The 26,784-nt window shown below is 45.2% G+C and overlaps 1 protein-coding gene across 1 annotated transcript in view; it reads left to right on the top strand.

Moving 5' to 3' along the window:
* DNAH9 (dynein axonemal heavy chain 9) overlaps positions 1-26,784 on the top strand; it is a 397,352-nt gene that overhangs the window by 290,721 nt on the left and 79,847 nt on the right. Inside the window, exon 59 of the mRNA XM_074971509.1 lies at positions 440-562. Within this exon, the coding sequence (XP_074827610.1) occupies positions 440-562 (123 nt within the window). The remainder of the gene's footprint in view (positions 1-439; positions 563-26,784) is intronic.

Below are 26,784 nucleotides of genomic sequence, written 5' to 3'. Positions count from 1 at the left end.
TGCCTTGCAATTTTTGCATCAAGCCCATAACTTCTATTTGATCTATAAAATATCTTTGCGAAAGATCCCAGTCTTGACGTAGACTGCAAATGATGGAGAACCAACCACATCCCTAAGGCTTCCTCCGTGCCACGAGGGATTCCCAGCTGCTCTCTGTTGCCCCTTTGGACCTGGTCCACAGCCCCATGCAAGTCCTGTTTTAGAACCTTAGCGCTGTTGGGTCAGAAGACTCCATGTGTTTGTTCCAGCTCCTCAGTTTTCTACTCCACGCCTCTGTGATGCATATTTTGCCAGCCCCATTTGGCTTGTGGCAGTTTATACATTTTAGTCACACATTCTGGCATGTGATGACTCTTACAATGAATGTTCTAATCTGTTCTGCTGCACTCCAGGAATCCGTATAGCAGTGCTAAGGTACATCATTTGTTGGACATTGCAGATACTTCTGATGAATAATGAAATTAACATGGTGGAGCTGGACTTCCTGCTTCGATATCCAGCACAGCCAGGAGTCACGAGTCCAGTGGAGTTCCTGTCTAATCACTCATGGGGTGGCATCAAGGTAACTGTTTAACTTAAAATAAATGTCATCAATATCTCGTATCGATATCTCTGAATCAAAGTCCAGTGAAGTAAATGGGAGTCTTCTTGTTAATTCAGTAGGCTTTGGATCAATCCCTCTAGCAGTCAATAGATGGAACACCAGCCACAGTCTAGAGCTAGCACAAAGTGTTGCTTTAGGAAAGTAGTTTTCTCTGGTGGTGAGAGCAATGGGTTCTATTCCTCACTCTGCCACTGGCTCCCTGCATGACCTTGGGCAAGTCACTTTCCCTCTCCATGCATCAGCTTCCCCCTCTGTAACCTCTCAGCAGATGCTGAGTGGTTACAGTTTGCAAAGCACTTTGGGACCTTTGGTGCCCAGGTGCTATGCATGGTCAAGATGATATGGGCAATTTAAGGCTGAGACAAGTATCTGAGGCTGTGGTGCAGACACTACTGCAGGAGGCTGTAGCCCCGACAATACCAGCTGATATGACCTTAGCAAGGCTTGTGCACATGGACATAATGGAACGGTCTAAGAGCTGCCACAGTGGGGGGAGGGAGGGTGAAGGAGTGACCCTTCTGGACTGCCTGACTGCTTGCCAGCCAACCAGCATGGAATGTACTTCCTGATTCAGCAGAGTGCTTAAACATATGCCTAACTTCAAGCATATGACTAGTCCACTGATGTCAGTGGGTGACTCCTCTGTTTACAGTTATACATATGGTTAAGTATCTTGCTGAATCGGGAGCCATATCTGTAGTTGTATTGCTGCTGATGACCAATCTCTGGTAACTGCTGTGATCTAGGAATGTGATGAAGGTGTTTGTTTGTGGAACTTTATGACACATCTCTCCTGATGCCCATGCAGGTGTTAGTTTAAAGCATTCTGGAGCATGGCCACTGAGCTTTCTGCGCTGCAGTGGGTTCTGGACCTGATATCTTGTCTATTAATGACCCCTAATTTCTGTGCTGGGGTGAGGTGGTACAATGTAGTGTGGGAACCACTGCTTCTGAGATCAAACATTCTTATGAACCAGGACAGACTCAAACTAGACTGTGGTTAAAAAACAGAGAGCCCTGCTACCATCTTGATTAACCCCCCTCCCCCCATTTTTCATTTTTGGGAAACCATTGGATCAAAGCTTCAAGATGCAAAGGGACCATGGGCTCATGAACCAGGGCAGCTAATGCACCCCATCCCCCTCATTGTTAATGCAGAAGATGGGCACCCAGGGACTTCAGGTCTCAGCGTGAACTTGGCCACAGGCTGAGACCTGTCATCTCCACAGGCTGTACCTCTATATTAAAGATGCAGGTAGCTGAAATCTGCTCCATTTTACACATGCACTGAACTGTTTCAAAGTTGTCAATGTTGTCCTCACTGCTCTAAGTTTTAACTGGCAGTGCCATGTAAAATGTTGTTGGAACTTTGAGGCCAAACTAGCCCTGCTCATTCTTGCAGAGATGTTGCATAATAATGAATGATTTTTTTAAAAATAAACACAAGTCGTCTGTTCTTCCATAGTTCAGTGAGGTGTTTTACATGTTGAGATGGCAGCATTTTATTTTTGACCTTTTAAAAACAAATTCAATGACTATTTCAGGTTAGTGCACAATAAAAACACGTGTTTCTGAGCATAGCAAATTCACCCTTTTGTAACAGAATGTTGCATTGTGTAAATATCTCAGTAAAAGAATCTTTGTTCAGCTCATGAACTCTTTGTTACCAAATACTACTAAATAGCCATTAGATTGTCCTCTGTGATCATTGTTTACAGTATTGATTCTACTACAAATTATATGCACGATGTAGACTTTATTAGTGTTTATGTTCCATTACTGTGTGTTGATTTATTAGCTTTTGAGGTTTTGGCAATTGTGGTTACTTGAGGAACAGTTCTCGTACAACCATTTTGTCACAGTCTGCTATAATTAGGTTAATTAGTCATGGCTTCCATACAGCTTATTAGCAGGCTAAACTTTCCTTTCCTTTTATCAGGAAGATTAATGCTGTAATAAATTGTTTCTTCAATAAAGCTTGAATAAAGTATATTTCAGATTCATATTTCAAATTCTAAATAGAATTTAGGCTTCTATTTAATTTTTTTATGGGAACATTGAAAAGTTACTATGCTAAATGCTGCAGTTGCCAGAGGTTTCAGGCTAAGATAGTTGTGCCAAAGGATATCTGACGTTAATATTTGAGGCCCATTTTGGGCGGGCATAGTGACTTTGAAGAAAACCTTATTAACATGTTGGGGGACTTGGTGTACAAACAGCCATGTCAGAATTAACTATTATCATTACTTTATTACTAATGCATGCATACTAATCATGCTGTACAGTTCTATAGCTCATTCCATCCAGTGATCTCAGACAATCGTGATTTCATCTTCACAGCTCCCTGTGAACTCGTCCAAGGTTTCACAGACCCATGGACAGAACTCAGGAAGCTTGGATCCCTGTTGCCCTCTTTAACCATTGAGCCAACTGGCACTGTACAAAATGGCAGCAGTCTAGGGCTATGCACAGCCCTGTGCACTGTAATACTCAGGTTCCTCACGGCAACATTAAATTAAACAGACTCCTACTTGACTCTGTCTTTGGGGTACTTTGCAGAGGATCATCCCCATTTTTCTTCCCTCCCATCACTGAGGCTGTATTTCAATGGAGGAGGGCTGAATGAGAGTCCTTTCCAAACTCATCTACGCCACTTCTTGGAGGCCAGAGATCAAGATCACTTCACGCAGATTTGATGTACTCCCAGCCCATCAGACACCATTCAAAATGTAGTCTAATTGCCCATCTGTTCCCCAGGTACTTCACACAGCCAAAACCTACTGTTCACAATTCTACTTGGAAAAGAGATGTAAAAATAGCACCAGGAGGGTCAGTGGTCATTGTGTCTCATTGATTCTAGAGCAAGTTAGCTTAGTTTATAATAAAAACATGTTTGGTTTTTTTTCTAATTGCACATTTCACACTTAGCCTGGGATCCAAGAGTCAAACTGAGCACTTTCCTTCTCAAGTATCCCTCTGAGCACTTTCCTTCTCAAAGATGCGTGAGAAGGAAAGTGCCGCGAATACATTGGGCCGTTAATACAAAAGACCTGTGCCGCTAATACACTGAGACGTCCAGTTCCTCCATTACTTATGGTTGCTCACTAGTTGTTGTACTCCTTCCCAGGCAATGCCAGTTCATTCAGTACCTTCTGTTACTGTCTTCTGCCAGTTCCTCTTTGGCCTTCCTTGCTCTCTCTTTCCTCGCTTTGGTACCCAATTCAATGCTTGCTTAGCATGTCTCCCATCTTCCATATGGTGGAACTTTAATTTGGTGTGGAGAGCTCTGACCAGATGTTGTTCATCCTTCCAAAAATGGTGTTTCTTCTCCTAATCCCATACGAATATCTTTATCAGAGTCACCTTCCAATGTCATCACATTCCCCTGGTAGCAGAACTCGTCCACCTGTTTGATTTCTTTTCTGTCCATGTACAACTTTGCATCTGTTGTCCACTTTCCTACCTACATAATCTTGGTTTTCTCTGCATTTACTTTCAATCCAATTTTTGTTGCTTCCTTTTCTACCTCTGATGTAAAGGCAATCATTCCATTCCATGTCATATTTAGTAAAGCAATGTCATTGGCAAAGTCAAGGTCATGTAACTCATTTTGGCTAACACGTTTTACCCTGTCCATTATGTCTTTTGTTGCCAGCTAATGCACAGATAAAAAACCACTCAGTAAGGCCTGTATCTGATCTTAGTGCTCATGTACTTCCATCATATAAACTCCTTATTACCTTGGTCAATGTATCTGGAGTCCCATAGTTTCTAGCCATATTACACAAGGTCTCTGTGTAGACACGGTTGAACACTTCCTTTAAAGTTGGTTAGGATGGATTTTTGATGATCTTTCAGAGTGAATATCTGTTCACAACATGATCTACCTGGATAGAACCCAGCCTGTTCTTCTCATAATGTTTCATTCACTAACTTCTTCATGCTGTTCAGCATAACAGTAGTGAATACTTTGCCTGGGACTGATAACATTGCAATACTTGTCCAGTTCCTGCACTGAGTAAAATCACCCTTTTTTGGGCAATGCCTTAATGATACCATCTTTCCATTCTTGATGAACATGTTCTACTTGAATTCTGTCAACCCCAGGAGCTTTCTCCTGTTTGAGGCCTTTGATGGCTTGTAGTGAGGCAGAGTAGCCACCCTCCAGTATGGAGGTGGTTAACTCCTCTTGGTGGGCACAACTAACCCCATCCCATCTCCCTCACAGGAAGTGCAGAGGCAGGGCAGGAAATATAAGAGCAGGGCCCTGCACTCAGTTGGGGATGGACTAGGGAAGGAGGCAGATGTCATTCCTAGGGAGCTGAACCCTTAGCTGAACCCACGATCGACAGTGGAGAGAACAGGCAAACCATTGGCTCAGGAGGCAGAAGACTCTGGGGAGAGACTGGAGGAAGGGCCGCCTGTCTGTGAGACTAAGAGCCAAGTCTTAGTGGTGACAGAGCAGTGCCAGCAGCAGCTGGTAGGAAATAGCCTAGGGAAGCAAGACATTGGTCCAGTTGTGCTGCCAAGACATGAATCAGCAGCCACACGATTCCATGCTGACCCTGTGGCAGGATTGCCCATCACTTCTATGGCCCTGGTCTGGGACCCAGTGGAGTAGGGTGGACCCGGGTCTCCATACCCCTGATTCCTGCCCCCACACGTGGCACTGGCTGTGCACTCACCTTAGGCCAGAAGGCCTTAACCATAGACTGTTGCTGTTTGCCCTGGCCTGGAGGCTGAGGGCTATAGACTGGTTAAGTGCTTAGCCCACGCCCAGGGGGCGAGACCGGGAGGCCGATGCTGACTGGAGGTGTGCCAAATCCTCCTGTGAGAGACCTGAACTGCTATTAGGCCAACTTGCACAATTGCAGGTCAAGACTCCACCCAATGAATTTCCGTGCCAACTTCTTGATGCTGCTGGAAGAGGGTGCTGTCACCCTGAGGGGGAAGAGGGTTACATGGCTGCTTTAATTTAATCAGGTGTTATTGGTTCCTCTTCTATTTCTAACTTAGCATTGGCATTTCTCTCAAATCTGTCCATGATCATTGGCTCTGGACAGTTTAATATAGAATGGAAATGTTTTTTCCATGTTCTGACTTGTTCTTCATGCATTTTCAACATTTGTCCATGAGATTGCCTGATGGGCATCATCTGCATTAGTCTGGTTCTTTCTTAATGGTCCTTCATTATTCTATAGAGTTTTTTGAAGTCTCTTCTCTGTGCTGCTTCTTCTGCCTCTGCAGCCTTCTCCTGAGCCCAGGCATTTCTATCTTGCCTATATCTCTTCTTTATCTCTTTGTCATTTTCTCTGTATCTTGCATCCACCTGTAAGAGTTCTGCCTGTGTCTTGCACTGTTCCTTTTTTTCTTTCAGAGCTAGAAGCTCCTCAGTTGCTATCTATTTTCCAGATGTAATCCATGCATCTTTCTTCCACCCTCTTTAGTGGCCCACTTCCTTCTCTGCTGTCTCAACTACTGTCTTCTTCCACTTTTTCCTCCCACTTTTCTTCCCACTTCCACTTCTTTCATGTAGGTAAAACCTTCCTGCAACAGAAACTGTTCAGTTAAGTTAAACCAAAACTTGAGGACTGTAGATGCAGAGGGAGCTCATAACCTAAGAATGACAGATCTCAGCAAAAGCCAAATGGATGCTAAGATCTTGAGACATTGAATCCTGATAAGTAAATCGTAACAAGAGCAGGCATATGCAACGTACATACTTTAATATGTAACCTGGCACAGTTTACATGAGAAATGAAAAAAATACCATCTGAATATACTTGGTGTTGGTGAGACAAGATGGGTAGGGAGTGGCAAGATGGTGTCAGATGATGCTATGTTCTTATACTCAGGAGGAGGAATGCATGAAAGAAGTGTAGGAATTATGCAGGATAACATCACATTGAAGACCCTGCTGTTTTGGAAGCCAGTTAACAACAGAATAACAATAGTCAAGCTGCAAACAAATGCAGCAGGTGACATTGAAAAGGACACATTCTACAAGCAGATACAGCAAATATTGACTTATGTGCCTAAATAAGACATCAAGTTGATGATAGGTGTGCAACAGCTCCAGTATCTGGGAAGAAGTTATGGGTACAGCAGTGGAAGACATCTGAACTGATAATGGCGAATGGCTCTTGAATCTCTGTGGCACAAACATAGGCGACAGTCTGTTCCAGAACAAGAGGATTCAGAAGCCCACATGGAAATCACCAGATGATGTGACTGTCAACCAAATAGACGATGTGTGTATCTCAGAGATGGCACCTTCTTTGAGGGATGTCAGAGCCAGCAGAGGAGCAGATGTTGGCTCAGATAATTATCTTTAGTGGCCAGATTACAACTTAAACTAAAAAAAGATCACAATGATGAACAAAAAGAGTGTTATAACAGTAAAGGAGTTCAATGACAAAAAAATGCAGATCAGACTCCAGATTGCCCTTAGCAACTGTTAGTGTGTTTTGCAGGACCCGGCTGATGATGAAGTTCTCAGGCATCAGACCTGGTAGTAAAAGTGCTTCAGTCATAGTCCAAATGGTCACAGGCCCTGAAGCCCAGTCTGGGCCTGGATCAAGAAGAAAGGGGATTGGAATCTGTAGTGCAGAGTTTATTAGAAAATATCTTTATGTTTGCATGGCTCTGTAGTTAGCTTTAAATACGAATCATCAGGCAAGAAACTTTATTAAGAAGGAGTTAAGAGGCAATGCTAATCTTTCTGCATAAAACATCCTTTTGAAATAATAGGTGGATCTGTCTGACTTGGGTGAAATAAGGGGGAATGGGGCAAAATCAGCCTTGTGGTGGAAAGAAGCTAGCTATAACAGGGTTCAAAAAAGAACTAGATAAGTTCATGGAGAGTAGGTCCATCAATGGCTATTAGCCAGGATGGGCAGGGATGGTGTCCCTAGCCTCTGTTTGCCAGAAGCTGGGAATGAGCGACAGGGGATGGATCACCTGATTATTTGTTCTGTTCATTCCCTCTGGGGCACCTGGCATTGGCCACTGTCGGAAGACAGGATACTGGGCTAGATGGACCTTTGGTCTGACCCAGTATGGCCATTCTTTTGTTCTTCAACTGAATTAGAGAGAGATTAGTATTTCTCCACAACAGCCAAATCATAGGAAACCTCTGATGCACTGTTAATATGGCTTCTTACAATTCAGATTATTCTGTGGCTTAAGATAAAAATGTATAAATGTCCTTCATTTTCATGGTGCAGTGGATCCAAATCAGCTCCTTTTAGAATAACTTGATTGTAGGTCGCAGACCAGAGCCACTCAGGGTATGTATATACTGTAGTAAGAGATGTGATTGCAGTATGTGCATATCTCAGCTAATTTTGTTCCAGCTAACTTGAGTAACAATAGCAATGAAGCCACCACAGCACAGGCAGCAGTAGGGTACGAGCCAGCCAGGACTCTGGGTATGTACTCTAGGGCTAGCCTGTGCTGTGGCAGCTTCACTGTTACTGTTGTTTGAGCTAGCAGATCAAAGCTAGCTCAGGTATGCCTACGCGTGCTGCACTCATGTCTCTAATTGCAGTGTAGACATACGCTCAGACTGGGGCAGGGTCGTGGAAATTGGCCTCTGTGTGCCCAAGGTGGAGAAATCCCACCTGTGCTGTGTCCACTGCTGCTGCTCCTCAGGTTTTCTGGTGGTGGGAGGGGACAGCTTTAAGTGCTGCCTTGGTCTTCCTGGGTGAAGGTGTTGAATTAGCTCATGCTCCAGCTGCCACAACACCCGTTTTGCTCCCATCTCAATTCTTCCCTCTCCCTGTCTTTGTCATCCCCTGATGGACTCTCTGCCACCACCACCCTCTGCTAGGGCTGCAATAAATGTCGTTTGACTCGGACCCCTCCTCTTTTAACCCTTTCTCCCCCTATGCGATCCTGTGCCTGATGACTCTACCCAGGCATTTTTGGTCTTCTTTATGTAGATGCCCATTTTCCAGGTCTGATTTCTTTTGTGATATTTTCTGCAGCCTCTATTCCTTACTGAATGCAAATGCATCCCATAGGATAAGTAAAACGTATTATAATAAGTAAGAATACACCTGGCCGACTAGGATTACTTTTTCATCTCAATCACTCCCATCATCTCTTTCTGAAAAGGAAGAATTTTCATTATGTAGATATGAAAAAGGAACTGAAAGGACATAGTTTAATAAATGTGATGTCAAATAATAAGCTCTAAATACTGAATTCAGCTTTTGAGGAGAACAGCAGTAGACAAAGTAGCATATTAACTCCATATTTATAATTTTGCAAAATGCAGATGATAAGATTGTGCATGTGGCTTATGAGATAAAATACTGAATCATATATTTTGCATTTAAGAAAACTGCTTTCTTGACAAAGGAACTGAAGACTCTCTTTTGCTTCTCCCTCTGAGTACTTTTTAGTCACTTATATTATCCATTCTTCGCAAAGATTCATTTTGACACAAACTGCTGCATATATATAATGCACATTGTGTTCTTTGAACATCGCCAGGGTCTTTTGATCAAGTGGGTCAGATATAAAAGGCTAACAGCTCATTGGCTACATTGTATGTTCAAAATATTAATGACAGAATATCATAGTCTTAATTAAATCCGTTTCATTTACTCCATTCTAAATATGTAATGGTATTTTTTGGAATATCTTTGATAGAACACTGTAAAGCCCAGTGGCTGAGGCAGGCTAAGGGGCAGTCCAGAGCAGTGGTCAGGTGTGCATGGGTGGTCCGGTAGCCGGGCGGTCAATTAGTATCAGATGTGTCCAGTGCAATTTTCAGAGTTCTCACAGGGGTCACTAGGCAGAAGATCCAATCCAAGGGGCCAGGTCAGAGAGTTAGGAATGTGAGGTCAGGTGAGGCAGCCAGGCAAGGCGGTCTAGGCAACAGCCGGTAGCTCAGACAGCTTCCTCTTCCTGTTGGGGTCTGTATATATCCATATATCTAATGTGAATGATGTCTGTGCAGCCAAGCGGGGGCCTGGAGTGTGGCTGCTGTGGAGCTGTAAGCCTTTAGCACTAAGGCTGTCGATGAGAGGCAGTGTCTCAATGTGCTGCTGTGGCATGGAGGCCATCTAGAGACACAGCAAGCCTGGGTTCAATACTGGGATCCTCACATCACCCCCATCCCTTGGGGTGACCTTGGGGGTTCCAAAGGACTGGACTTATCCATGTGGAAGGCTCCAATCTTTTCAGGAGTGTGCACATAATGGTTTTGTTCCCAGAACTGCACCTGTGGCCTGTACCTTTCCCACTCAACAGGTAACATATCTTCCCTCTTCATATATGGAAGTCTAGGATCTCTTGGACAAAGTACTACTGTCATCTAGGAGATTGTATGTAGCGTTGTTGTAGCTGTGTTGGTCCCAGGACATTAGAGAGATGAGGTGGGTGAGGTACCAGCTTTAGTGGTGCTGTATATCTCGTAAGACATCATTGAGTAGATGCTGAAAGATCACGGGTATGTTAATAAGTCTGAAATGCATCACCAGGTATTTAAAGGGGCCATACTGAGCAGATTCTGACAAGATTGCAAGCCTCTCTGATATCTACCTTGGTGAATACACAGGCTGCTCCTACCTGGCCCAAGAGCTCTGGGATCAGGGTAGAGGGTATTGATTCCATATGGTGATTTTATTTACGGTATGGTAGTCCACACGTTGTCTTAAGGAGCCATCTTTCTTCTTCAAAAAGTGGACAGGGGCCTTGGCTGGGGACATAGAACACAGGAAAAACCTTTCTCCAGATTCTTATGGATGTAGCCCTTAAGGCCAGCTAATTTGGGTTCTGACATGGAATATATTCGGCTGAATGGAATCTTGGCGTCAGGCTGCAGGCAGTTGGATTCCTGGTGTGGGGGTAGCGTGTCTGCATTTTGTTTGTGAATACATCTGAAAACTCTTGGTATTTTGAGGGGAGTGTGATGGCTGACCCTAAGAGCAAGGAAGCCCACTCTGTTGCCTGAGCATCTCCCCCTGATTCCAAAGCCTGAGCAAGGAGTCCAGCCTGAGGTTCCAGTGGTTCAAGCTTGAAAGTCAGGAGGTAGTTGTCTCAGCAAAACTCGGAATGAAACGCCACAGTGTTCTGACGCCAAGAGATATGAGGGTCATGTTTTGCCAACCATGGGATTCTTGAGTATCCAAGGGAAGGGTGGGGACCAGATCAGGTTAAACTGAAGGAGCTGCTGGTGCTCCCCAGCTATGACCTCCAAAACTGTAGTTTCTTGACTGATGGGGCTAGAGGCAAGCAGTGATCCAGTGATGGATCCATCATCCATCTCAACTAAATCAGGAGCAGTCTTAGGCTGTATTGGTAGGCCAAGTATGTGAGGCATGGTAGCGCCCATGAAGTTATTGCCAGCCTGAAAGTCAGTCAGGGCCTTGTTGGTGGGACGTACCTGTCCAGAATCCCGGAGCTGGCATTTTACAGTGGTAGGTGTGGGATATTTTCAAGATGTCAGGCCAGGCACCTGGAATAGGTTGCTGGAGGAAGCTTTGTGGAGTTTTCCCAGTGTTGCCCAGGCTTGACCCCCTTAACAAGGCTGGGCATGGTCATTTCCCAGAATCATGCAGTTCGGGGACTTGTTAGGACAGACAGACACCACGTGGCTGGTGCCAGCACAATAAAAATATAAGTTCACATGCTGTTGGCATTCCTGTTTGGAAGGGTCCAGTCAGGCCTATGTTGTATTCACCTGCGTGGGGGAGGGAGCCTTTACAAGGGATGTGGGCAGTGCCTGGATGTGGGATGGAATCCATTTCCTCTCATGTCACTGCTCACTAAATCAGGTGTTGCTTCGGAGGCACAGCTCATTAAATGCATCTTGATCCGCAGGAGGCTCCATGCAGGCAAGCTCGTCTTTTATTTCCTCAATGAGACCAAGATGAAATTGGTGTAGCTGGGCTGGCTCATTCCAAGCCATATCCATCACAGAGTTCTGTTAACAGTACCGTGGGTTTGGGTCCTGAAGGTCAGTGTAGGCCGTGGGGCCTCAAAAGACCTTCCCACTTGTAGTTCTGTGATCTGTTCCCTCAGAGTGCAGTTTTCCACCCCAAACTGATCCATTGTGGCCTGTAAGGCTTGGTTTTCCACCTGTAGGCAAGTGTTCTACTCCTGGAGGCTCAGCGTACCCTGGGGCACCTGTGATGCCATATCTGTGGATTCCATGCCTAGAAGGAGACCAAACTCATCTGAGCAAACTGTAATGCCTGGTGGCCAAGGTGGGCCAGAGGGCAGTCCAGAGCAGTAGTCAAGTGTCTGCAGATAGTCTGTTAACTAGGAGGCCAGTTGGTATCAGAGGAGTTCAGGGTCGGAGCAACACTCAGAGTTCTCGCAGGGGTCAGTAGCTGGAAGATCCAATCCAAGGGGCTGAGTCAGTGGATTAGGGAGGCAAGGTGAAAAGTCAAGTCAGGCAAGGCAGCAAGACAAGATGGTCTAGGCAGCAACCAGTGGGAACAGCGTGTTTCTCAGACAGCTTCCACTTCTTGTTGAGGTCTTCGTATAGTTCAGGTAACCTGTGAGAATGCTGTCTGTCTGGCCAATCAGGGGTTTGGGGGTATAGCAGCTGTGGGCCTTTTGCACTAAGGTTTTGCTCTGTGTTTGTCAGGATGTTAGAGTAGGGGCCCAGACAGAGACAGATGCATCTGGGAGGTGAATGCCTGGCTGCAAGGATGGTGTCGCCAGGAGAGCTTTGGCTTCCTTGACCATGGGATGCTGTTCCGGGAAGAAGACTGCTAAGCAGATAAGGGGTCCATCTATCGAGGAAGGGGAAGAGCATATTTGGATACTGTGGGAGGATTGACTAGGTCCAGAGGCCCCCTGCTGGAGGCCTCATGGCCCTGCCTTACCCCGCCCCAGAATAAAAGTAGTGAGACGTCCTCCAGGCAGCTTACAGGGGCTGCAGAGGAGTAGCCAATAAAAGACGCTGCTGGAGAGACCAATCAGGAGCCAGAAAGGCCATATATAAGACAAGCAGCAGAGCTCGGCGTTTGAGGAGCGAAGACCGAATGGCTGGCTGGCTGGCTGGAAGGAAGGAAGGAAGGAAGGAAGGAAGAGCAGCAGGACCATGGACAGCTCCCTGCAGACAGGACTGAAGCCCAGGGAAGGCTGCTGAAGACCCGTTGCCTGGCTGGCGGGAAGAGCAGCAGGACCACGGACAGGTCAATGTGGGCTGGCTGAAGCCCAGGGGGACTGAGCACAGGGCCTGGCAAGGCCAGCAAGGGTGCCAAGATGTGCCCCACTGGTCTGGTTGAGAATTGAGCCCAGGGAGGCCAGCTGAAAAACCACCATCTGCGGGTACTGAGATGGGCCCTGGCTGGTTGGCTGAAGAAGGGAGTGCCTCTGGGAGAAGCCTTAGAGCTATGGACCCATACCAGGGCCATGATAAGAACTTGGACTGTATACCCCTGAATGAGGGACAGTGTGTGCAGCTCGGCTGGAGGGCTGAGCTGCTGAAGATCTGCCAAAAGAACATTGGCTGGGGGGCACGGCACTCGATGTATGACCAAAAAACAAAAATAGGCTCACACCCAACCAAGAAAAAGGGGACCATCCATGAGAGGTGGGTGCCACCCTGTGAAAAAGAACTGTGTATACAGGCATTGTCGGCCAGAGAAAGGGGGCGCTAGCAAGAGTTTGGGTGCTGACCCAGTAACAGATACAGACTGGTTAGCTTAGTGAGGAGGGCTTCAAACTAGGTTCAATGGGGGCAGGTGACAAAAGCCCACAGGTAAGTCAAAAACATGGAAACCTGGGAGAAGGGTTGGAATCTGGGGGGAGCATGGGCTGTTATAGCAGGGATAAGGGAAAGACCAGAGAGAACATGGCGGGGATGGGGGATCATTTCAGTATCTTAGATGTCTGTATACTAATGCGAGAAGTATGGGGAATAAGCAGGAAGAATTTGAAATGCTAATTACTAAACACAACTATGACATAGTTGACATCACAAAAACTTGGTGGGATAATGCACCTGACTGGAATATTGGTATAGAAGGGTACAGTTTGCTCAGGAGGGAAATATAGGGAAGAAAGGGAGGAGGTGTTGCCTTATATATCAAAGATGTGTATACATTTGGAATGAGGTTAAGCTGGAAAGAGGAGACAGGCTTGTTGAAAGTCTCTGGTAAGGATAAAAGGGGTAAAAAACAAGGGTGATGTCATAGTAAGAGTCTACTACAGACCACCTAATTAGGAAGAAGAGGTGGATGAGGCTTTTTTTTTTAAAGAACTAACAAAATCACCCAAAGCACAGGACTTGCTAGTGAGGGGCCACTTCAACTACCCCGACATCTGTTGGGAAAATAACACAGCAGAGCACAGATTATTCAGCAAGTTCTTGGAATGTACTGGAGACAATTTTTTTATTTCAGAAGGTGGAAAAAAGCTACTAGGGGAGAGGCTGTTCTAGATTTGATTTTGACAAATAGTGAGGAACTGGTTGAAAATTTGGGAGTGTAAGGCAGCTTGGGTGAAAGTGATCATGAAATGATAGAGTTCATGATTCTAAGGAATGGTAGGAGGGAAAACAGCAAGATAAAGATAACGGATTTCAAGAAGGCAAACTTTAGGAAACCCAGGGAGTTGGTAGGTAAGATCTTATGGGAAGCAAGGTTAAGGGGAAAAACAGTTCAAGAGAGTTGGCAGTTTTTCAAAGAGACATTATTAAGGGCACAAGAGCAAATTACCCCACTGCACAGGAAAGATAGGAAGTTTGGCGAGATCGGAAGGATGGTCATTATCTGGCTAACCAGGAAATCGTCAGTGATCTGAAACTCAAAAAAGAGTCCTACAAAAAGTGGAAACTAGGTCAAATTACAAAGGATGAATATAAACAAATAACAAGTATGTAGGGACAAAATTAAAAAGGCCAAGGCACAAACTGAGATTAAACTAGCCAGAGATGTAAAGGTAACAAGAAAACATTCTGCAAATACATTAGAAGCAAGAGAAAGACCAAGGACAGGGTAGGCCCGTTACTCAATGAGGGGTTGGGGAAACTAGCAGAAAATGTGGAAATGGCAAAAGTGCTAAATGACTTTTTTGTTTCAGTTTTCACCAGAAAGGTTAGTAGTGATTGAACATCTAACTGAATGCCAGTGAAAATGAGGTAGGATCAGAAGCTAAAATAGGGAAAGAATAAGTTAAAAAATTTCTTAGGCAAGTTAGATGTCTTCAAGTCACCAGGGCTTAATAAAATACATCCTAGAATACTCAAGGAGCTGACTGAGCAGATATCTGAGCCAGTAGTGATTATCTTAGAAAAGTCATGGAAGACAGAGATTCCAGCGGACTGGAAAAGGGCAAATATAGTGCCAATCAATAAAAAGGGAAATAAGGAGGACCTGGGAATTACAGACCAGTCAGCTTAACTTCAGTACCTGGAAAGATATTGGAGCAAATAATTAAGCAATCAATTTGCAGACACCTAGACGATAATAAGGTGATAACTAACAGTCAGCATGGATTTGTCAAGAACAAATCATGTCAAACCAACCTGAGAGCTTTCTTCGACAGGATAACAAGTCTTGTGGCTGGGGGGTGGGGGTGGGAAGTGGTAGATGTTGTATATCTTTACTGTAGTAAGGCTTTTGATACTGTCTCTCATGACCTCCTCATAAACAAACTAGGGGAATACAACCTAGGTGGAGCTACTATAAGGTGGATTCATAACTGGTTGGAAAACTGTCCCAAGAGAGTAGTTATTAGTGGTTCACATTCAACCTGGAAGGGCATATTGAGTGTGGTCCCACAGGGATCAGTTCAATGTCTTCATTAATGATTTAGAAAATTGCAGAGAGAGTACACTTTTAAAGTTTGTAGATGATTCCAAGCTGAGAGGGGTTGCAAGTGAGAGGATAGGATTAAAATTCAAAATGATCTGGACAAACTGGAGAAATGGTCTGAAGTAAATAGGATGCAATTCAGTGCACAAGAGAAAATAAGAACAAATGCAAAGTATTCCACTTAGGAAGCAACAATCAGTTGCACACATAAAAATGGGAAATGACTGCCTAGGAAGTAGTACTGCGGAAAGGGATCTGGGGGTCATAGTGGATCACAAGCTAAATAAGACTGAACCATGTAATACTATTACAAAAAAAGCAAACCTCATTCTGGGATGTATTAGCAGGCTGTAAGCAAGACATGAGAAGCAATTCTTCTGCTCTACTCCACACTGATATGGTCTCAACTGGAATATTGTGTCCAGTTCTGGGCATCACCTTTCACGAAAGATGTGGACAAATTGGAGAAAGTCCAGAGGAGAGCAACAAAAATGATGAAAGGTCAAGAAAATATAATCTGAGGGAAGATTGAAAAAAAATGGATTTGTTTAGTCTGGAGAAGAGAAGATTGAGGGGGGACATGATAACAGTTTTCAAGTACATAAAAAGTTGTTACAAGGAGAAAAATTGTTCTCGTTAACATCTGAGGATAGAACAAGAAGCAATGGGCTTAAATTGCAGGAAGGGTGGTTGAGGTTGGACTCTAGGAAAAACTTTGCAACTGTCAGGGTGGTTAAGCACTGTAATAAATTGCCTAGGGAGGTTGTGGAATCTCCATCATTGGAGATTTTTAAGAGCAGGTTAGACAAACACTTGTCAGGGATGGTCTAGATACTACTTAGTCCTCCCATGAGTGCACAGGACTAGACTTGATGACCTCTCGAGGTCCCTTCCAGTGCTATGATTCTGTAATTCTATGGCTGATGGTTCAGTGCACCGTTGTGGCCAAGGATGCAATCTAGAGACCCCATGGGCCTGGGTTCAAAAGCAGTGTCCAGGCAAACACACAGATTACAACTCTCCCACATGTATTTATCTGTGCTCATCTGAAACTTTCCTAAGGGCATAAGAATGGGCCCTTGGTACGACCCAATGCAGCCAGTTAATCCACTTGCCTTCTACAGTGGCCACTGCTAGATGTTTCAGAGGGATTGAATATAATGGTGAATTTCAAGTAATCAATCCACTATTGCCCAGTCTCAGCTTCGGGCAATTGGAGGTTTAAGGACAGCTGGACCATGTGATTGTGTCCCTTACCATTTTGGCTAATAGCCATTGATGGACCTATCCTCACTGAAATGTTCTGTGCTGCATGGGAACACTTAGTTATTCATTTTAACCTGTTAGCTGAAATAATTTTTATATCTGATTGAACTCTTCCTATTGGCAGACTGACACTGGTCTCCATCTTAAGGTTTGCTGCTGGGCAGATCAGAGATGAACCTCTGAAGTGGTGACTTCTCACCTGGGTGGCAGCATAGAAATGTGGCTTCTTCAGGTGCTTCCATGCCTCTCACAATGATTCCTGCAGCCTTTGTGCCTCAATAACTCTCCAAACAAGGACATAACCTGCTAGAGTGTGGGGGGTTATTTCTAACCCACCATCACAAATATGGATTCTACTGTCTTGGGATTTGTTGAAGCAAAGGTCATGTCCATTCTCTAGAAATATTAATCCACCCTCTATCTGGAGGGAATCGTGCAAAACTGTCACAGAATACACAGGCGCACCAGCTTGTAGGGTTTGGGGGTTTTTTGGGTGTGGGGGGGCAGATTAATCTAATTTCCTAGGGTTTTAAAATAATAAATACAAATTCCATCATGTGCAGCTGTAACAACTCTCCAGAGTAGTCCTCAGCAGTGTTTAAATCTAGGGTCTATAGCACACACCTCTACCACTTGAGGTAAAGACATTACAGAATCAGCTGGCATATGCAGGAGTAGCCCCATTTTACAGGCAGCATACTCAAGCACATGGATGTGGTGGCTTCTTTCTGAAAAGCAGTGTGGCTAGGAGACTTAGGGTATGTCTACACTACGAAATTAGGTCGAATTTATGGACGTCGGTTTTTTAGAAATCATTTTTATATTGTCGATTGTGTGTGTCCCCACACAAAATGCTCTAAGTGCATTAACTCGGCGGAGCGCTTCCACAGTACCGAGGCTAGCGTCGACTTCCAGAGCGTGGCACTGTGGGTAGCTATCCCACAGTTCCCGCAGTCTCCGCTGCCCATTGGAATTCTGGGTTGAGATCTCAATGCCTAATGGGGCAAAAACATTGTCGCAGGTGGTTCTGGGTACATATCGTCAGGCCCTCCCTCCCTCCCTCCGTGAAAGCAATGGCAGGCAATCGTTTCGCGCCTTTTTTCCTGGGTTACCTGTGCAGACGCCATACCACAGCAAGCATGGGGCCCGCTCAGATCACTTTTGCAATTAGGAGCACATTAAACACCACGTGGATTATCCAGCAGTACTGCCAAAGCGAAACCGGGCGAGTAGGCAACATCAGCGCGGTGACGAGAGTGATGAGGACATGGACACAGACTTCTCTCAAAGCACGGGCCCTGGCACTGTGGGCATCATGGTGCTAATGGGACAGGTTCATGCCGTGGAATGCCGATTCTGGGCCCAGGAAACAAGCACAGACTGGTGGGACTGCATAGTGTTGCAGGTCTGGGACGATTCCCAGTGGCTGCGAAACTTTCGCAAGCATAAGGGCACTTTCATGGAACTTTGTGACTTGCTTTCCCCTGCCCTGAAGCGCCAGAATATCAAGATGAGAGCAGCCCTCACAGTTGAGAAGTGTGTGGCAATAGCCCTGTGGAAGCTTGCAACACCAGACAGCTACCGATCAGTCGGGAATCAATTTGGAGTGGGCAAATCTACTGTGGGGGCTGCTGTGATGCAAGTAGCCAATGCAATCAAAGATCTGCTGATATCAAAGGTAGTGAATCTGGGAAATGTGCAGGTCATAGTGGATGGCTTTGCTGCAATGGGATTCCCTAACTGTGGTGGGGCCATAGCCAGAACCCATATCCCTATCTTGGCACCGGAGCACCAAGCCGCCGAGTACATAAACCGCAAGGGGTACTTTTCAATAGTGCTGCAAGCTCTGGTGGATCACAAGGGACGTTTCACCAACATCAACGTGGGATGGCCGGGAAAGATACATGACGCTCGCATCTTCAGGAACTCTGGTCTGTTTCAAAAGCTGCAGGAAGGGACTTTCTTCCCAGATCAGAAAGGTTTCAGAGTAACAGCCGTATTAGTCTGCATTCGCAAAAAGAAAAGGAGTACTTGTGGCACCTTAGAGACTAACCAATTTATTTGAGCATAAGCTTTCATGAGCTACAGCTCACTTGTAGCTCACGAAAGCTTATGCTCAAATAAATTGGTTAGTCTCTAAGGTGCCACAAGTACTCCTTTTTTTTTTCCAGATCAGAAAATAACCGTTGGGGATGTTGAAATGCCTATGGTTATCCTTGAGGACCCAGCCTACCCCTTAATGCCCTGGCTTTAAGACACCAGGGTGGTTAGAAGAGCACAGCAGGGCGTGGTGCGCATCAGAGAAGCTTTGAAAACCAGTTTCATGACTGGCCAGGCTACGGTGTGACAGTTCTGTTTGTTTCTCCTTGATGACCCGCCCCCCCCCCCCTTGATTCACTCTACTTCCCTGTAAGCTAACCACCCTCCCCTCCCCTCCCCCCTTCGATCACCGCTTGCAGAGGCAGTAAAGTCATTGTTGCTTCACATTCATGCATTCTTTATTAATTCATCACACAAATAGGGGGATAACTGCCAAGGTAGCCCAGGAGGGGTGGTGGACGAGGGAAGCACCGGGTGTGGTGGTGGAGGAGGGAAGGACAAGGCCACACAGCACTTTAAAACTTATTGAATGCCAGCCTTCTGTTGCTTGGGCAATCCTCTGGGGTGAAGTGGCTGGGTGGCCGGAGGCCTCCCCACCGCGTTTTTGTGCGTCTGGGTGTGGAGGCTATGGAACTTGGGGAGGAGGGCAGTTGGTTACACAGGGGCTGTAGGGGCGGTCTGTACTCCAGCTGCCTTTCCTGCAGCTCAGCCATACACTGGAGCATATTAGTTTGATCCTCCAGCAGCCTCAGCATTGAATCCTGCCTCCTCTCATCACACTGCTGCCACCTATCTTCAGCCCACCTCTTACTCTCTTCAGCCCGCCACCTCTCCTCGCATTCATTTTGTGCTTTCCTGCACTCTGACATTGTCTGCCTCCATGCATTCATCTGGGCTCTGTCAGTGTGGGAGGACAGCATGAGGTCAGAGAGCATTTCATCGTGCGTGCGTTTTTTTTGCCTTCTAATCTTCGCTAGCCTCTGGGAAGGAGAAGATCCTGTGATCCTTGAAACACATGCAGCTGGTGGAGGAAAATAAAAAAGGGACAGTGGTATTTAAAAAGACACATTTTATAGAACAATAGGTACACTCTTTCACGGTAAACCTTGCTGTTTACATTACATACATAGCACATGTGCTTTCGTTACAAGGTTGAATTTTGCCTCCCCCCACTGCGTGGCTAACCACTTCCCCCTCCCCCCACTACGTGGCTAACGGTGGGGAACATTTCTGTTCAGCCACAGGCAAAGAGCCCAGCAGGAACGGGCACCTCTGAATGTCCCCTTCAGAAAAGCACCCTATTTTAACCAGTTGACCATGAATGATATCATTCTCCTGAGGATAACACAGAGAGATAAAGAACGGATGATGTTTGAACGCTAGCAAACATACGCTGCAATGCTTCATTCTGCAATGATTCCCGACTACATGCTACTGGCCTGGAGTGGTAAAGTGTCCTACCATGGTGGACGGAATAAGGCTGCTCTCCCCAGAAACCTTTTGCAAAGGCTTTGGGAGGACATCCAGGAGAGCTTTATGTAGATGTCCCTGGAGGATTTCCGCTCCATCCCCAGACACGTTAACAGACTTTTCCAGTAGCTGTACTGGCTGCAAAATGCCAGGGCAAATTAATCGTTAAACACGCTTACTTTTAAACCATGTACACTATTTTAAAAGGTACACTCACCAGAGGTCCCTTCTCCGCTTGGCGGGTCCGGGAGGCAGCCTTGGATGGGTTCGGGGGGTACTGGCTCCAGGTCCAGGGTGAGAAACAGTTCCTGGCTGTCGGGAAAACCGGTTTCTCTGCTTGCTTGCTGTGAGCTGTCTACAACCTCCTCCTCATCATCTTCCTCATCCCCAAAACCTGCTTCCGTGTTGCCTCCCTCTCCATTGACGGAGTCAAAGCACACAGTTGGGGTAGTGGTGGCTGAACCCCCTAAAATGGCATGCAGCTCATCATAGAAGCAGCATGTTTGGGGCTCTGACCCGGAGAGTCCATTTGCCTCTCTGGTTTTCTGGTAGGCTTGCCTCAGCTCCTTAAGTTTCACGTGACACTGCTTCGGGTCCCTGTTATGGCCTCTGTCCTTCATGCCCTGGGAGATTTTGACAAATGTTTTGGCATTTCGAAAACTGGAACGGAGTTCTGATAGCACGGATTCCTCTCCCCATACAGCGATCCGATCCCATACCTCCTGTTTGGTCCATGCTGGAGCTCTTTTGCGATTCTGGGACTCCATCATGGTCACCTCTGCTGATGAGCGCTGCACGGTCACCTCTGCTGATGAGCTCTGCACTCACCTGCAGCTTGCCACGCTGGCCAAATAGGAAATGAGATTCAAAAGTTCGCGGGTCTTTTCCTGTCTAGCTGGCCAGTGCATCTGAGTTGAGAGTGCTGTCCAGAGCGGTCACAATGGAGCACTCTGGGATGGCTCCCAGAGGCCAATACCATCGAATTGCGTCCACACTACCCCAAATTCGACCCAGCAAGGATGATTTCAGCGCTAATCCCCTTGTCGGGGGTGGAGTAAAGAAATCGATTTTAAGAGCCCTTTAAGTCGAAAAAAAGGGCTTCGTTGTGTGGACAGGTGCAGGGTTAAATCAATTTAACGCTGCTAAATTCGACCTCAACTCCTAGTGTAGACCAGGGCTTAGATTTGGGTCTGCCATGTTAGGGACCTTGCTTTTATTTTGACTTCTGCCAGAAATGAGCTAGTAGAGCCCCTCAGTTACTCCATCTGTAAAAGAGAGTGGCTTATATTTGCCTCATTTGTCAGGTATGAGAATGAAGCCTTGCTCCACATTCAGAGTTGTGAAGTGCACAAAATGATTAACAGTGGTCAAGAGAAGTGAGACGGGAACTCATAGTCTTCTAGCCCAGTGCGTCACCCCTTAGGCCAAAGGATATTTAGATAGGGGAAGGAGAAACAAGCCATTTTGTCTATGTCCCATCCAAATGTTCAGTTCTGTGGGGCTGCTTTAGAATGATACAAAAGGATTAAGGGGGCTTGGGCACATGCTCAGTGTAGATGGAATGGTCAGAGATTTTAGGAGCAGTCTTCTAACAGGTTCTACTGCGCATGTACAGATGGTGATTTTCTATAATTTATAACTTGGCCAAATCTGGATGGATTTTCAGAAACACAGCAAAATTCACCTCCCTACCCTCAGCACTATCCCCCAGCCAAGTTGCAAGTTCCTGCTCCAAACCCTTGTAGTGCTAGAGCTCTTCCAAAAAAAAAAAAAAAAAGTTGGGAAAATACGTTTACAGTGGCAAAACAACCTAATTTTCCTAACCTTATCTCAAAAACAGCTCAAACATTTCAGTTTAAATTAAAAAAAATATATCTGCCAAAGCATGAAAAATTTCAGACCAACTAATTAAAGTTTGGTAAAGTTAAAAGCAATTGAAAACAGGTTATAACGTGAAGTATTAGGTAACCTTGCAAATAGGGTCCAGTTTACCATCTTCTCAATAAATGGTCTTTTATTCTCGATTCCAATAGAGACTGTTGAAATCACAAAATGAATAGAGAAAGCCCAGTCAGATTCTGTACCTCACCACTGTAGAATATATTGCAACATTTTTATAGAAGCCATTCCCATTTTGTTGTGACCATGCCTGTGTGGTAGTTGGAATCAGTTCAATATTTTAATCAAGTATCATTATTTGAATTTTGAGTAATACGATAAATATATTTGTAATTGTAATTGGCTTCATTATTATATAAAGATTAATATAAATGTTAATGAAATTACCTGGCAGGATGAGTATGATCTGTTCAGTGGGTTATGGACCCAAAGTCCTTCAGGAGGGGTTATAAATCCACATGATATCCATAAGTGCAGATTCTACAGTATGATCTTCAATTTACATGACAAGTTTGTACTAAGCCATTTAGCGAGACAGCTCCTAATTGGCAATTCACAGGAAAAGGCTCAAGTGCACATGTTATTTCAGCTAAGCTTGGTAATAATTTTGCCAACCAGATCTCTCTGCTCCAGTCTGTGTATGGGGCGGGGGAGGGCAGGTGGGGAGGGAGCTGAGATATTTGGCTTAACACACCAAGCTGGGGCCAAGATTTGTCCCTTTTTGGATATCTGCTCTTATAAACATGAAAGACAGGCAGAGCTGGAGAGCCGCACTTTTAGAAGGACAGCAAACTCTAGAAGGATCAAAAGTTCCATGGAGATTCTGTTTGCAGTCCTTCAGAAGGTTAACATATCCCAGGTTCCAGAGCTCTGTGCTATCTGCTCAAGATTGGCATTCATCCCAAGTGTAATTGGGTCACCTGCTGTACAAGCTCCCCCTCACGACCTTGGATGGCTCTATGGTGCCCTGCCTTAATATCACCTTCTGTTCAGGGCACTTTAGTCACTCCATACAGTCGAAACATTCAAAGCATTCCCCTTGTGGGGTCCAAATGGTTAAATCTTGCAGTCTTTCAAAATAAAACTCAAACAACAGAGTCTTCACCCCAGTCCCAAGCTGGGTCCGGGCCCCTCCTTCCTGACGATCTGTCTTCCTGCTCTTCCAGCAGTAATTCCCCAGCCTCCTTTCCTAGAGCTAAGCCTTCTGGTCCTGGAGAGGACCCAAGGCCTTGTCTGCCTTCTTCAACAGCCTCTTTTCTCTTTGTGCCTTTTCTCCTGCTCACGCAGGGCCTTGCAGGAGAACTCACTTTCTGCAGTGTCTGCAGACATCTGCTAACACACACCTTTTCTCTCTAGGCCTCTTCCTTATCTACCTTAGACCTGATTCAGCCACCTGAGCCATCTGTCACATGACATCATTCATTGTTACTCATCCTCCCCATCTGGGGAGAAGAGCTAAACTTGTCACAAGTGGGTCTGAGGAGCAACTCCCCTTAAGGGGCCAGAAACCTTGTGATACCAAAGTATGGACACTGGACAAATAGCAGATTGTATGTTATGGAGGTGGTTGTCACAGCCACAGAGTGTTAAGAATGAGCAGTTTGCTCTTGAAGCAAGAATTCAACTTTGTTCTATATGAAAAATACAGCATATCCTCAAATATACACTTTCTCCCCCCCTCCCCCCCCCCAAAAGCAGGGGCAGTGGCACAGATTCACCTCACCCACAGGAATGGCAGGAGGGGGCCTCTTCAGTACTTACCCCAGCAGCTGGAGTGTAACTGCTTGGGAGGGTACATGGGCAGGGTCTGCCACATACAGAGTCCTCTTCAGGGGAGGTGTTGGCAGGGCAGCCGGTCATTTGGGGCGGCACCATTCTTGCCTTTCTGAGCTATAGTTTCAGGTAGTCTGCAGACTCAGGCAGATACCCGTGAACTGATTACACTCAGGGCATGTTTTTAGGATTTCAGGATTTTCTTTTCAACCATGAGAACTAGTGACTCTCTTTAAAATACAACCCCAGGGCCGGATGTAATCACATGACTCCAGGGAGTGGGACCTGAGAGGTGGGCCTATAATGGCTGTGCCTTAATCCCATTCTGGAGTTAAGGGTAAATTTAAAAGCAATCCAGACATTTAGATGATGGAAATACAAAGTTCACACACACTACCACACCCTTAAGTCTGCCCATGAGTGACACCATGCAATGACCATATGATGGCAACATTGTGGTCCCAGGTCAGGTGATTTTTTATGGATAATTTTTCATTCTTGACCTTTTTTATTCAATGGAGATACCCACACAAATATACTAACCGCCTCAGTCCTGGAGTCCTTACTTCCTAACTCCTTACTCAGGCTTCTCTGGGAGTTTCATGATGCGGTCCATCACTCCTAGAACACCTACGGCTGGCCAGCTAAAATGGCAGCAGATGGTAGCCCAGAAAGGGGGTGCGCATGAGCTGAAGGAGGTGTTTGTACTGAGTCACATAAATTAATGGTGCTATGCACACTTGAATCCCAAAATAACAGTAATAACTTAGTCAAGGGGAGAAAGTGGTGAACGCTTTGAAGGAAGATGGGGGCATAAGGTGCAGTGAGCTTGTCAGCCTCTATAAAAGTAATGAGGATGATTAAAATGTACCGCTTGTGTTGACTGCTGATTGAAGTTTGACAAACGCATCATGTCTTTATTTTTACCTTCATTAGTTTTGTACTCCTGAGCTGAATAATTCAGGTAGTGCAGCTAAACAAAAACAACACCTCCGGCAAATGAATAATACAAAACAAAACCTAGTCTGAGAAGATGGAAAATAATCCATCATTCTCTAATCCATCTAGTTAACATTATTCAAATGGAATAGTTCATTTGCCAATGTGTCAGCTTCCAGCACGACCCAATTTATCAGTCTCAGTTGGACATAGGCATGGCTTTACCATCCTCCGTGGAGCGGTGTATCTTGAGCTGTGAGGATGCTGGCTTCCCTGAGGAGCCATGAGCAAACCCACAGCAAATGGAGGAGAGAAATGGAAAAATGTATTTACACTCAAGAAAATAGACCTTTCTAATGCATATGGAAGGTATAAGGTCATAGAGCTTAAGGCCAGAAGGGGTCATCAGATCATCTAGTCAGATCTCTTGATATCACAGGCCACCAACACCAGCCAGCACCTGCTAAATTCAAGACTAAATTACTGAACTGAAATTAGACCAAAGTGTTACAGCCCCCAGGAGACTACACTGTTATGTGCCACAGGCACAGAATAGGAGGGATTGAGTGCCCAGTGCCCAAGATAGGAATGCAGTGGTAAGAAGAGCCTTGTCATATCCCAGCTAGTTAAGTAAGATATCAAACACTGAACATTAACTCAGCAATTCTGCTTTTGCCAAGTTCTAAAAGTTCAAACAAGGACCGTAATGAACTGACTGCATGTTCTTCCCCCGAGTACTGCTCTAAACACATCATGGGATGCTAAGGTTGTGGGGAGTCTTTCCCTTATTTCCACTGGGGAGGCCTGCATCTCTGGCCCATTGGTAGAGTAATACTATGGCACACTTGGAGAATCCATAGCTTAGACGACTAGTTAAATGCAGAGCTTGAACATTTAGAACTTTGGAATAGAAATGAACATTCCCAGACTGCAGATATAGTCCTGCTGCTCCCACTGAAATAATTTGATCTGCCATTGGCTTCAGTTACGGCTAGCCAGGACCCTGTAAGTTTTCACAGACTATTCTGTGGGTTGCCCCTGCCATTCAGAATTACTTGTCAACATTCACAAAACTGCCAGTTTGTCTTCCTTAAAGTCAGCCTTTGCCAAGATGCCTATAAATCACTAGGGTCTGGCATTGCCTAGCCTGGTGGCCACCTGTGACTACTGGCAACATTGTTATGAGCAATTCATGCAAACACATCTGTGTCCACCATAACCTTGTCCTCCTCATTGGCCTGTTTACTCATCTATCATGCACTGTTTAAATCTTAGATTGGGAGCTGTCTGGGAGTGTTTGTGTTATTTATTTGTACAGGATCTGTTATTAAAGTGGGACACTTAGGTATAATAATAACAATAATGATGAACAAAATAAGGCTATTTTTATTCACCTGACAAATTACTGGACTGGAGTGAGGGAGGAGAATTTTCCAAGGTTAAATAAAACATATGTAGAACCTATAACAATCACAAATAAATTACATGTATTTGTGTTGCTTGTTACTTTCTCCTCACCATTGTGTACTGGATCTTTCCTTAAACGTAATCACAGAGACCATAATGCTCTGTGCTGAGAGCCTCGGCTACAAGCTACAACCTTGCAGTTACTCCTAAAACCTGTTCAAAGGTGCTCAATATAAAATAGTGACAGTACAGGAGCAATCTCATGTTCAAAGCAGGATACTTGATAAAAACACATCTCACAAATAATACCCTAGATTATTCAAACTGCTCGGGTGTTTAAAATCTCCTAGTTTTCACAGTGTTGCTTACTCTCACAATTCTGTCATGAGTCTTGTGGCATTTGGGGTGTTTCTTGAAGCCGCAGAAGCTGGAAGCCTGGGATTAGGTGAAACGCTCAGCTTTCTCTTTCTCTTTTTTTTCCCCCATAGGGAGTTTCTAGTGCTCGTGGTTAGGGAGAAAAGCTTGAAAACATGAAACCAAGTG

Source organism: Natator depressus, chromosome 14, assembly GCF_965152275.1.
Source record: "Natator depressus isolate rNatDep1 chromosome 14, rNatDep2.hap1, whole genome shotgun sequence".
NCBI lineage: Eukaryota > Metazoa > Chordata > Testudines > Cheloniidae > Natator > Natator depressus.
This window is presented reverse-complemented; position numbering and strand designations above follow the sequence as displayed.